At 44.9% G+C, this 12,727-nt stretch overlaps 1 protein-coding gene across 1 annotated transcript in view; it reads right to left on the minus strand.

The window, feature by feature from the left end:
- DIS3 (DIS3 exosome endoribonuclease and 3'-5' exoribonuclease) overlaps positions 1-12,727 on the minus strand; it is a 261,428-nt gene that overhangs the window by 239,491 nt on the left and 9,210 nt on the right. The window contains exon 2 of the mRNA XM_078657423.1: positions 3,114-3,271. Within this exon, the coding sequence (XP_078513549.1) occupies positions 3,114-3,271 (158 nt within the window). The remainder of the gene's footprint in view (positions 1-3,113; positions 3,272-12,727) is intronic.

Here is a 12,727-nt window from a genome sequence, read left to right on the forward strand (position 1 = left end):
AAGGCAGGAGGCTTAATTACAAGAGCAAGGGGGAAAAACAGCAGACATGAACACAAAAGGAAGACCCTGAACATCATTGTGGAACACTGGGGAAAACCAAGCCCCGAGTGGAGAGGAAACGAGCCGAAGGCAGGGGCACTAGCGGAACGGAGAGAGACATAAGTGGTGAATGTAAAGGGGGGGCAGCAGACCACACCTGTGGACTTCAGGCCACCGCCAGGTCGCACTATGCTACAGATGAAGGGGCAGGATAAGACCACAAAACAGAGGTGCACCAAAGAGAGCTGGGGAAGAACTAGTTTTCTGGTGCAGAGAACATAATGTAGGGACACATTATGGTGGAAGGAAACATAGCCGATTATTGAAAATAAGGGAAAAGGTGAACTTCTATTTTACGGGGAGATTTATATGGAACAGAATTACATTTTAAAGGGATGACGATCGGAACACAGAAGAGAAGGTTTTGATGAACAGAAACGAAGTCAGCCGACCGCAGTGAGCTGGGAAAAGCAAAGGGAGTTGTCTCAGATTAAAACTGGGCGTGCTGGGTGTAAGGGGGCAGAGAGTGAGAGGTGAGACTGCAGGACACGGGAAGCCACATCAGAGACAATAAACGCCGGATGAAACTCATTGCATTGGTGACTGAGCTCGCCTTGCTCCAGGGGCAGTTTATCAGTAGAATTTTCCCTGGACCCACAGTGCAAAAGAATATTTAGTTGTTTTGCACTGACTAGCGATTGAAAGTATCGGTGCAAAACTCTTAGGTTCTATCGCCGCGCAATATACGTAACACAAACCGAGACAGATAGCCCTGGTATGTGTACCGATACCCTGGGGGGGAACAGATAACTGTCGGAGAGTCTGATCTGCTGACATTTCCCCAGAGATAGGGGTTTTATGCACCCGCTGTTCAGCAGCTGTGATCAAATAAGCAGAACTCATAGTCGTGATATGTGCGATAACAGGTTTACCGCCCACATCCTAATTCATGGGCCGCTCAAGGTGAGGCAGCGTCGTTTACTGTGGGGAGTATATATGTTGAGGGGAAGAAACCAAACATCTGACTCAAATCACCAGGTGTCCTGCCTGTCCTCCCGGCAGCTCCCTCAAGGTATACATACACAGGTGGAACCGCTGTAGCCCCTGCGGCTTCTGGCATCAAAACCCCTCTGCTGCTGGCCTGTCTGCCCCCCAGCGGCTCAGTGCACCCCCCATATAGCCCTGAAATTACACTTTACTGTCCACAGAGGTATTGTCGATATGAACTATAATTTGAGCGTAAGCAGTTCCATAGCTGTAATTCCCTAGAGGGGGTGAACAGGCTTCGCTCAGGCATGTGCAGAGCTGACACAGGCTAAGCATGTTCAACTACACTGCAAGACAGCACATGTGTGTGGTTTCAGTCCCCTGCACCAGAGCCGGAGGGCTGGGCACAGAGTACATGCTTTCAGACACGACCTGCTCCCTGCACTAGCGGGTCTTTTATTCAGCTTCACCTGGGACTGTGGGGGCGGCCTCTCTCCTCCCATGGGTCACATCGGTCTTACTGAGCTGTTCAACGCGATCCTCTCTCCTCTCCGAGTCATTCCTAAATGTTATCTCTTCAAGTCAGTTCCCGAGCTGGAGGTGTGCGAATAAAGGCAAGAGGTTTTATTGCCTTCTCTCTAGTTTGGTCTGTCTATTGAGATGTTATAGATATGTTTGCATTACAGCATCAGGTCTTAATAACATCACAAGGGTGTTTACAGTGTGATTAGCAATAAAAACAAGGCATGTTTGGGATCACATCATGAGATGTTACGAGCACGCGTCCCATAGAGATCTGGAATCGGCTAAAAAGGACGGCAAATCACAGACAGCCATCCTATACCTAAATTACAAAAGGAACAAGTTACGTGTGCTCCGGGGCGGGGGGGGGGGGGGGGGAGGGACTAAAGCGAGGAGAAGCTCCCTGAGTGGATGTGTGCGGGCGGAGAAGCGAGGAGACCTCAGTGTGCAGGGTAGTGCCTGCAGACTTTTTTATCTTTAGGGGGGGGGGGCATCTGTTTCTAATTAGCATGGCCCCGCTAAGGCCATGCTAATTAGAAACAGATGGTACCTCCTAAAGATAAGAAACTGCTTCACGACAGCCGTGAAGCAGACGACCCAGTCCTTGGGTTGTCCAAAAGGGAGAAAGGGCAGTGACCCAAAAGCATTCTTTTCAATGGGAAGCCAGCGTTTAGCGTAAACGCTGACGCCACTCAATGAAAATGATGGGCGGGTCATCAAGTCCCCTTCTGAAATCTCCTCTCTCACTATAGGTCTCGCTGAGCGAGCAACGCATGCGCTGCGACGCTAGGCGAGACCTAAAAACACTGGTCAGAAAGAAAGTCATAATATTTGCTCTGGGATGAGGGCTATATATGCTGTGCGTTTGGGGTTGAAAAGAAGACAAAGGAAACCTCCCATCATTTAAGCTAATCCAGTGGTGTATGCTCAATTCACAGAGTTCACAAGCAACTTCACTAGGCAAGCAAGTCAAAGCACAAGTTTTGCTAACACAACCTCTCAACATTCCTAAATTGCATCCATGGCAAAAAAGCATGCAGATATCATGTGGATGTTGGGCGAATCTCCAATATTTGAGAAATGTCCACCTCCCGCTCAAAAAAGGTCAGAGGTGGCACAGACGCACAAAACTAGAACAAATTACAAAATGCAAGATGACTTTTAGAACGTAGATGTTAACTGGAAACTCTCCAGATCCTGCTTGGTTTGAGATCATCCATGGCAGGGCGAACCATGAGTGTCTATATAGGAATGAAGCACTGCAAGTTTCATTTTAGCATTACCAAGTCACCTACATCATCAATAACGGTCTATGCGTCTGTGATATCGGGCCACTAGTATGGTCTTTTGCAGCAATCTTGTGTCACTGTTATAAACTATCTGTTGGAGTTTATGGGGAAAAAGGAAAAGTTATTTCAAATAAAGTCTCTAAGACACATTTTAACTTTGCACATTATTAAAGTTAGTCCAATAAAAGTAATCAAAACACAGGGTATTTTCATTATTTCACTGGCATTACCTGGAGTCAAATGGTTATTTGTGCCATTCAATGAATGAAAACGTACCTGTGATGCTCATTAGTAAATGTATAAAAATGTTTGTCTGGATTATTAATTGCATCTTTAATTCTCTTGTACACTGGTGCACTTCGCTTCCTCACTTCCTGGAGTACAGTTTGCAGTACTATCACATTCTGAATAAGAGGATCATCAAGAATATCCATCTAGAAAAAAAAGCAGTAAATTGTAAGCCATCGCAGGTACTTTATTAACAAGCATATGCAATGCAACACGTCTCGCATTTGACAAAGATAGAGCTATTGGCGTTGTAAATGAGAATGTCTTACCTATGTGTTTTGGTTTGGAGTGTGGTGGATGTATGAACAGAGACACAGTTTCAGCACTGACTAGAGGACTTAGAATGAAGAATTACTGACTGGACCAGAGAAGCAGCCTGCAGCACTGTCTAGAGGACTTAGAATGAGGAACTTCTGTTGAGACAAAAGAAGCAGCTAGCAGCACTGTGTAGAGCAGTTAGAAAGATAAATTAGTGACAGGACCAAAAGATGCAGCTGCAGCATTGCCTAGAGGACTTAGAATGGGGAATTACTGATGAGACAAGAGAAGCCACTAGCAGCACTGTCTAGAGGGCTTAGAATGAGGAATTGCCGCAGGACCAGAGAAGCAGCTACAGCACTGCCTAGAGGCCTTAGAATGAGGAATTACTATGGGAACTAGATAAGCATTTGCAGCACTGTGTAGCGCACAAGAATGAAGAATTATTTGATGGCCCATATGACACCAATTTAACTGGTTTCAACTTGTTTTCTCAATGGTGGTGCCATTCGGGGATGCACCACTAGGGACATAGTCTTCCACTGCTCTCAAAATCGGGTGGGCCGAAAGCAGACGGGGTGGGGGCTGGATATTCGCCTTTTTGTGGTGTATGTCCCTTGGTAATCCTCCTCTAAAATATGCCCTAAGCCTTTTGTGCAGGTGTGGCCTTTGTGCTGCAGTGGTGTAAATGGTGATACCCTGTAGATAATCTGTGATAACAGCTGAAAATATTTAAATGAATGATGTGATCACGTGATCAAAGCAGGGTTAGTCTGCATTTGGCTCTGTGAAGCAAGGACGTGAAAATGTGACATCTTACTTCTCTCTAGTTAATGCCGACATGCATAATGAGATATAATTCAGGCACCACATCAATACTCTTTGCTGGTGTGCAGCCAGCCACCTTTTTTCAGGACCCTGTTGTGTCAACACTCGAAATAATAAATTAATGTGACTAGATTGTATAAAATGATAGCCATGCTGCATATTACGTAGAGTCTGGGTGGTAACAGGTACAAGCGTCACCTATTGTTCCTTGGCCTCAAGTTGGCTAAAAGAGATGATGGAGCAAGGATTCACACGTACAGCGACTTGCTTGAATTCATGAACCTCAAATAACATTTAATTAACTAATCAATATGTTTGTCTTATTAATTTGCCCCTTTTCTGACATTTTGGGTGTCAGAGAGAAGCTTGCCTATGTGTTTACTAATCCTAATACGCTTGCAACCTAAGATGGCTGCTGCTACGCGGGAATTTCTACTGCGCATGCGTTGGTCATACTCGCGTGACGTACTCGCAGTTCTGGTGGGAACTGGTTGCACTTGCGCATTAGAGCTAAAATGGCTGCTTTGTGTTCTCACATGCGAGAAGCTTGCATTGCTGCTTTTGCTATGCTGTTCGTTTTGCTTAATCACTAAAGCTATAGCTATCATAAAATAATGGGGATAGAATAGAAGTTCATGGTATACAGTGTATTCATTTTTTTCTCTGTTCTAAAACTGTTTCTTTTCCATTTCATGGCACATTACGAAATATGGCCTGTTGCCCCTTGCTGCACTCCATCTTACTTGAAACTGAGTCTGCGCGAGATCTGCGAGTCTCCACAGCAGTGACCTTCGAATTTCAGCCAGATGGCAGCCCCAGCCAAGATGCGCCTGGGAAGAACACCCTCACCTAGTCGAAGAAGCTGAACTGTACGAAATAAAATACATCGTATACAATGCTAAATTCACCATTGTTATGTATAAGGCATATGTCATGAGAACCCAAAATTCAATGGGCGGGTATGGAATATTCTAATGAGGGGCTTGAGAAAGCTCAAATCGTAGGTGGTGTGATGACCTGTCCTTTCCTTGTGTCCAATCGAAATTGGGGATCCTTACACTTGCAACATTTGGGGGTGGAACACTGCCCTGGAAAACAGTATAACTAGCCTAGGTTTAGCTAGAGAAATTGTCCGGCTTGTCCGAATAGGTGACCTGTCACTGATCCAACGCACTCAATAGCTGATCGAGAACAGAGGTGCTGCGGAGCACTCTGTCAGACATACTCACAGACCCAATCGGGGTTTTGGGAACCTTAAGTGCTGGCGAAGCACTTTGCTGGGGAATTCGATAGCCCAATCAGGGTTCTGACTGATAGCTGCAGAGAGGGAGTAGCGCAGGCATTGAAACTGAACTGCGGGTGCTGGTCTCAACTTTGGTGGTCCGGTTCTGATCCAAATCTGGTTTTCCTGTCCTGGTTTCCATTCTGCATCTGCTGGCCTATTGGCAACTGCATTCCTTGGGGTTCTTCTGTCCTTAACTGACCCGTGGCCGCGGTTGGTCTCCACACCGTTCTAGGTAAATATAAATCTGTGAGGGAAACACACTTGCGTCCTTTCTGTGAGGGAAACACACTTGCGTACTTTCCTTTCTTGAAATAGTTAAAGTCTTATTTGTCCATTGTTCCTTTTCTTACCCTCCCTGTTGTGATAAATAATAAAGTCTTATATTTTAGCTGTTTATTAGCAGGTTCCATTTTTCCCCATCCTTTAAGTCAATTGCGAAATACTGTTCATGAAATATAGATGTTCCCTTCCTTTACCCTCCTTTAGCCGAATTAGAGTGGTTGCTCTGAATTATTAGCGTGTTCCGTTTTCTTACCTTCCCTATAAGCTACATGGTTATTTCAAAATTTCGTCATTACAAATCAAGTTCCTTTTCCTTATCCACCTTTCTAGTGGTACTCAAACTTTGATTTCTAGCATGTTCCTTATTTTTCCCGTCCTTTAGAAACACCATATCAAGTCTAATTTCTGAAGTTTCTTATTAGCATGTTCCCTGTTCATATATTTCTTACATGGTCATACGCTTTTCATGATTCTTATTATTGATAGTTTGCTCGCTGTAAACCTTATGCTTTCAAACCTTGAAGAAAACTAGATAAAGGTTGTCAAACTTCCAGAGTCTGTGGTTATTTTAAAGAGTGCAATTGTTATAAATGTTATTTTAGACTGCTTATCTTTTCAGCTAGCTCCCTGATCCATTGTGGTCATAGGTATCAAATAACACGGATTGGTAAGTCTAAGGTATAGGAATTAGTTAGGATTAAATTGCTGGTAGTAGAGTGTAGGTTATCCGATTAATATATATGGTGAATTGAATTTATGGGCCCAAATGTGCATATGGTAAAATTATAGTCGGGTGACCTGCGCGCTCTATCAAAGACATCGCCCGGGCCTGGAAAGATGAATCCCCGCCGCAGATTGGGGTTTGGAAGAAGGGCTTGGACTTTTGTATGGGTCTCGAAATTCCGGTCTTTGAAGTGAGAGGATGCACTCAGAAGCATTTTAAAATTTGGAAAAGGTGGGCAGACTATAAAGGGATAGATCTGGAACCTCCAGTTCCCCCTTCTTCTATTGAAGAACAACTGATATGAGTATACTGGACTAGAATTTACACAGCATGCATACTGAATATGGTTATGGGTGGCTAGAACTCTCCCTATCTATGAGCCGTTTCTACTTTCCAGGTAGATATTGCGTGGCACTGGTATTTGGTTTTCTAGAGTGTTACTTCGCAACTTATTATTTATATGAACGACATTACAGTATTGAAAATGTTGATATCAGTATATGTCTGTATACATACTGCCGAGGCATTAACCGTCAACAATAAATTATGTTGTGAAAAAAAAATGATGCTACCCAAGGATTAAGCTAAAACATCCCCTTGCACAATGCTAAGGACGATGACAGCTATGGCAGACAGAAGTAAAAGCAGTAAACTGAAACAGGCATATTTTCTAAATGTCTCACTATTTTCTGCAAACATCATAATGAAAAAGTCTCTGAAGTAACAAGGATAAATTTGTGTTTGTATGTATGGCAGCATTGGGCCCAGCATGCTACTCTCTGCAAACCCTGTCAGAATGTGGTCAATGCTTTAGAGTGGAGGGCGGGGACAGGTCCAGATTTCCAGTTCCTGGATTAAGAATGAGTAATGGACAATCCAAACCCAGAAGAGCTCAATGATTTTTCCAATTAAATGAATCTGTAAATCCATCAGGGAAGTCCCACAGGGACATTTCATTTCAAGGATGCATTGCTGTACTTTACCGTTGTCCTCTTCCCTTTTAAAGGATTAGATTCTACATGGCAAAATATTATCTGTATGAAGAAACGGTTTCATATTAAAATGCTCGTCGTAATCCAAAGACATGCAGATTAGGATGCCAGCATCTTCATGTCAACAAATAAAACATAAAGGGGATATTAACTAGCATTTCGTACTTGGATACGTTTGTAAAGAAAAATGACATTATTGTTTTGTTTGTCTGGCTATACATTAGAGTACTTGGATTTTTGTTTTTGTTGTGTGGGTAAGAATTTTTTTATGGTGTATGTGAGCTTCGGTTACTCACATGTCCTATAATCATGTTCAAACACTTAATTTGTTTAGGTTGAGTACTCCAGAATCAAGGAGAACTGAAGCAGTGGCATGCTGGACCCTGAATCTATCCGGGGCTCTCCGGGAAGAGATGAACACACCGAGGGGAAGCGCAGCAAGGCATAGTAAAGCACGCCATGGAGAAGAATCGAGTAAAATAATAGAAAGAGATTTTCTGAGAGAGGCAGCTATGCGTGCAGGGAAATACCAATCAAAGCAATGCACAATTAAAACAGTGAAGTGGCTGGTGACGCCTGGGTTCTTTCTATATCCCTAAAATATAATAAAACAGATGCCAAAGGGAAGATAGATGTTACAGCAAACAAATGATGAACGGAATGCTGACAATGCAAACATTCTACCCCAGTCAAAAGAGTACCTGAGGAAATGAACCAGCAGCAGCTGTGAGCAAGCGCTACTCCGGTGTTTTTAAAAGGCACATTATAGGTGTGATGTTTTCCACTTAAAATACATGAAATCGGGTATTCACGTAGGTTAAAAAAGTGTGACCCCCTTCGCCCCGCATCTGGACACTTAAAGCACTCATGTGGAACACGTTGTGTCCTACGAGTGCAGACACTGGGGGGAGGAGGCACCCGAGGTAATGAACGAGCGGCAGCTGTGTGCAAGCGCTGCTCGATCAGTGTCCTCATAGCTGCCAAGGTTTCAAATTGCCATGTGTGACATTTTCATAATTTCAGTGTAATTATGAGTGACATTTCAACGACTATGAGTGACACTTTCTCACGAGCAAAATCAATCAACCATTATAGACGAGGGAAAGATATCAATGTCAGAAATGACACCAGCCCTGCTAAGTACAACGCATCAAGAGATGGACTAACACACACAGCTGCCAAGTCTTTAGCATGCACACCAGTTACATGTTTATACTCTACTTATTAGTGGTATTTACGTCTATCACATGTGACTCTTTTAATAACATTTTATCAAGAGAAGTTTGAAAGAAAGCGTGTATGGGACAAAATATCAAATCAGCATCCATGTATTGAAACCCCTAGATTAGACCACCAATTCCACCATAGGAGAGTTTCAGATTTCTAAAGCTGGTGAGCATCAGGTTCCATAGTACTGTGGTTCCTCTCATTTTTTTAAATTACATTCAAAATCTATTTCATTCATTGCAACAACTAACTGCCCCACCATCATTAACAACCTTAAAAACTCCTTACTGCTCTCTTGCCCCACCCCCATCCCCCATCATTGAAATGCCTGCCCAGAGTCCTCAAAATAAACATACCAGGGACCGGGCAGAGAACCGGAGCCGGGGAGGGGCAATAACAGGGCATCAGAGGAGGAAATAACAGGACCTAAGACGGGGCAATAACAACATCGGAGGGGTCAATAAGAAGGCATCAAAGCAAGCTTTAATAGGGAGTAGAGCGGGCAATAACAATGAATCAGAGGGGACAATAATGAGACATCAGAGGAGGCATTAATTAGACAATAGAGGGGGCACTACTAGCATCAGAGTTGTCATCAAAGGGGCTAATAAGGCCTAAAATGGAACAATGGCAAGGCGTCTGTGAGGGTAACTAGACACAACAATAATATGGCACCAGCGAGGGCAATCAACAGGTACTGGGCATCATAGAGGCTAAGAGTTGCTTTCGCCCCCAGTTCACAACCTACACCATCAATCGAACCAGCGCTGAACTGCATAAGCCCATAAGTGCCTTTCCTTAAAATTAAGTGTTGGAATTCACCACCTGCTCAAATTAGGCACTATAATTCAACCGCCTCGCCCAGGTTCCAATAATGAACAGAAACTACCTCTGAACTCGCTGGAAATGCCCAAGGGCCCATAATAAGTTATTTCTGCCGGGACGGTTAATATTTATAAAGTCCCAGTGATAATTACAAGATCCCAAAAATGTACTGCCAACATGTTGCATTTAAAAAGGAGATTTATGTTGCTTAAACCTCTGCAGGGGAGTCCGTGGGAAAATTAAGAATTACTGTTGAATCGGACACGAATGGACACATCTGTAAGGGACTGTGTGGGTCCCACTAGTAATCGAACTGTAACGCCTCGCCCCTTTACCCCCGGTGTCGGTTACTCGGTGGGGGATGGGGATGTTGGCAGAATTAACAGCCCATCCGTGGACCTCAAACTGTGAACCTAAATAGGATTGAGCTGCATACGATTTCATATGCAGCTATTACATTATTTGAAATAATGAAATCAAAATAAAGAACAAAAGTGGACGTCTTGTGTTTGTGATTGCGAATATTACTTCTGTCCTTCAAAAGTGTATCTTTCCTGTTAGAACATTCCTGCTAAATCGAACTGATTCTACGTACATACTGGGTATTAATGCAGCATCAGGGAAATGGAGCACCAGGACCGAAATATCGATATGATACCTACTTCACTTGGCTGCTGTCTGGTCGCAGATGAGTCATAATGTTTGTGTGTCCGGGAAGCTGCAGAAGGGTGGCACCTCACTCCGGCCTGCTAGGGCTGGCTGCAGCACAGCAGGCTGAGGTCTGGCGAGGCCTTGATTCCAGGACCATTTGCCGTATGGCCCACGGCCTCCACCCAGTGATAGGGCTGCCTGCAGCTGTCCTGGAAGTTCAGTGAGGGGCCGCCCAGTGATACTCTCATGGCTGCCGCTTTACACTGAAATCCACAGGTCATCACTTCTCCAAATCGCCTGCATTCGGTACTAGCCGGTAGGGGTAAAATTAATAACAGCTGACAGGGATTCGGCAGAAGCTGTTCTTTGTTTCTGAATAACAGCACCTGAGGGGAGAGGCAGGGTCGTGTAGTAAAAAGGGCCGATTGATTCCCCGACACCTTCGCACTTGCAGGTGGAACTAGTCAAACTAAAAGTAAGCGGTTCCAGAAATTGCTGCAACAGTTTACAAATACACAGAGAACATTACCTCCTTCATTTTGTTTGCTTTAGACACTTGCACGAGTGCCACCATTGCCTACGTAATGTTTGTTCTTGTGCTGTTGAACGTGTCTGCCATTTATTGCAGTATTATCGTAGTTCTACCTGTGTCTAGGTACTCTTTTGTAACATGCACAGACACGTCACTTATTCCCTGTAACACACTTTGCTACCTCGTACATTTTCTTTGCTTCAGATTGCACAAGTGACACCATTGCCGCGTTTCTTCTTTGTGTTTGAGTGCTTGCTGCCTATCTGCCATTTAGAACACTATTATAGGCTCTACACTTGTTACTTTACACGTTTTTATACTTGCACGCATGCCACTTTTTCCTCCTGTAATATTAAGCACCGCGTTTCACGGTTTGCTGTGTATTTTTGTTTGCTGACGATTGACACTTTATTTTGCCTCATGTAATTATAAATTAACGTTTTGCTTTGTTGTAATTTGTAATTTTCTCCTTTAATTCATGTCAGACAAAGTCATTGACTGTCTTGTGAAGCGCTGACGGCGCCCCGGGGTAAACAGTCCGCGCAAATGCATAATTATGAAATAAAACCATAATGAAGTCGGCTGACACTTACTTCTGTTGAGCTGGGCGGCTGCCTGCCGCGGCGGGGGGGGGGGGGGGGGGGGGGCACCGCCGCCGGGCCCTCGCAGTTTCCTGGTCACGGTGGCGGCCAGAGCGGTGTCCTGTGTCGGCGGCCGGCTCAGCTGAGCTACCAGGCTGCGGCGCCCGCGCTGCCACAGGTGCGCTGCAGACCCTGCTCTCAGCCTCTGTGTTTTAGCGGGGGGGGGGGGGGGCTGCACAGGGGGCCGCGGCGGGTGGCCATGCTTGAGAGTGAGGACTGCGCGCCGCCCGCACCCTGCTGCCTGCACTAGTAGTCTCTCTCTAAATCACCCGCCGCTTTACTAGTTCCTGCTTCCTCCGGACGTAACGGTATCCCAGGCTAGCCGGCACATCCGGATTAATTCCTGGCGCCCTGTTGCGCCTGGTGCCGTGATTGACAGCTCTGAGGCTGTATCGACTGCGGGCAGGCTGGGCACCGGCCGGCCCCCCTGCAGACTCAAGTTTCCAGGGCAACGGAACACTGAGATACATTGTAGCGCGGCGGCGCCGCTCAGAGAGCTCAGCTCAGAGCTGCTGCAGTCTGTGGTTTCAGTTTAGGCACACACACAGTAGTCGGCAATATGCGCAGGCTGAGGTAGCATTAACTCAGAACTTAGAGCCCGGGCCACAGGAGCTGCTGGCGCGCCGCTGGCACAGGTGGCAAAATGCGTGACAAATGCATTCAGTGCGGTGATGCGGATCACCGCACTGATATGCATGAGTGTCACACCAGTTGCGTGACGCTTGACCGGACTGTGTCCTATAACAAAATAGTGCTCAGTTATTAGATAAAGCAGACTGTGTAGCAAGAAAAGTAAAAGATCCAGTCCTTATGGCCGGCAACAAATGGAGACAAGGCAGTACAAAGCATTAATCTATTTTTTTTTTAACAAGCTCCTTGATTTTATGTTTTTAAATAGGTCAGAACTGGATCACCTCTTCTTACCACAATCCCATGCGGGTCCTGCTCCACTCTTTTGGGCGTTTTTGACAGTTTCTTACCATGCCATGTTCCCAATTTTGTTTTAGCTCTTCCTTTACCCATGTCCAATTCTGCCCTCCCAGTGTTTCCGTACCAGAAAAGGTTTCTTATGTGCCTCTTGCAAAAATGTGCTACTATTTGCACAGATTACCAATGACACACAAGCAAAACACCAGCCTTTTAACTGAATCATGTTCTGTAACACCTGAAACACAAATGGCATGCACCAAAGTTGTAGACTGTTCTTTTTGGGGAGAGAATTCATTGGGGTGTAACATCCACACTTACAATTCTATCACGAGTCAGACGGTACAAAATTAACGGATGTTTCCATGCGTTAATTTCAGTCTACTTAATTACTAGTTGTTAGGTTCCTCCACACCGGTTTCTTTCCGGG

Source organism: Lissotriton helveticus, chromosome 8 (assembly GCF_964261635.1).
Source record: "Lissotriton helveticus chromosome 8, aLisHel1.1, whole genome shotgun sequence".
Lineage (NCBI taxonomy): Eukaryota > Metazoa > Chordata > Amphibia > Caudata > Salamandridae > Lissotriton > Lissotriton helveticus.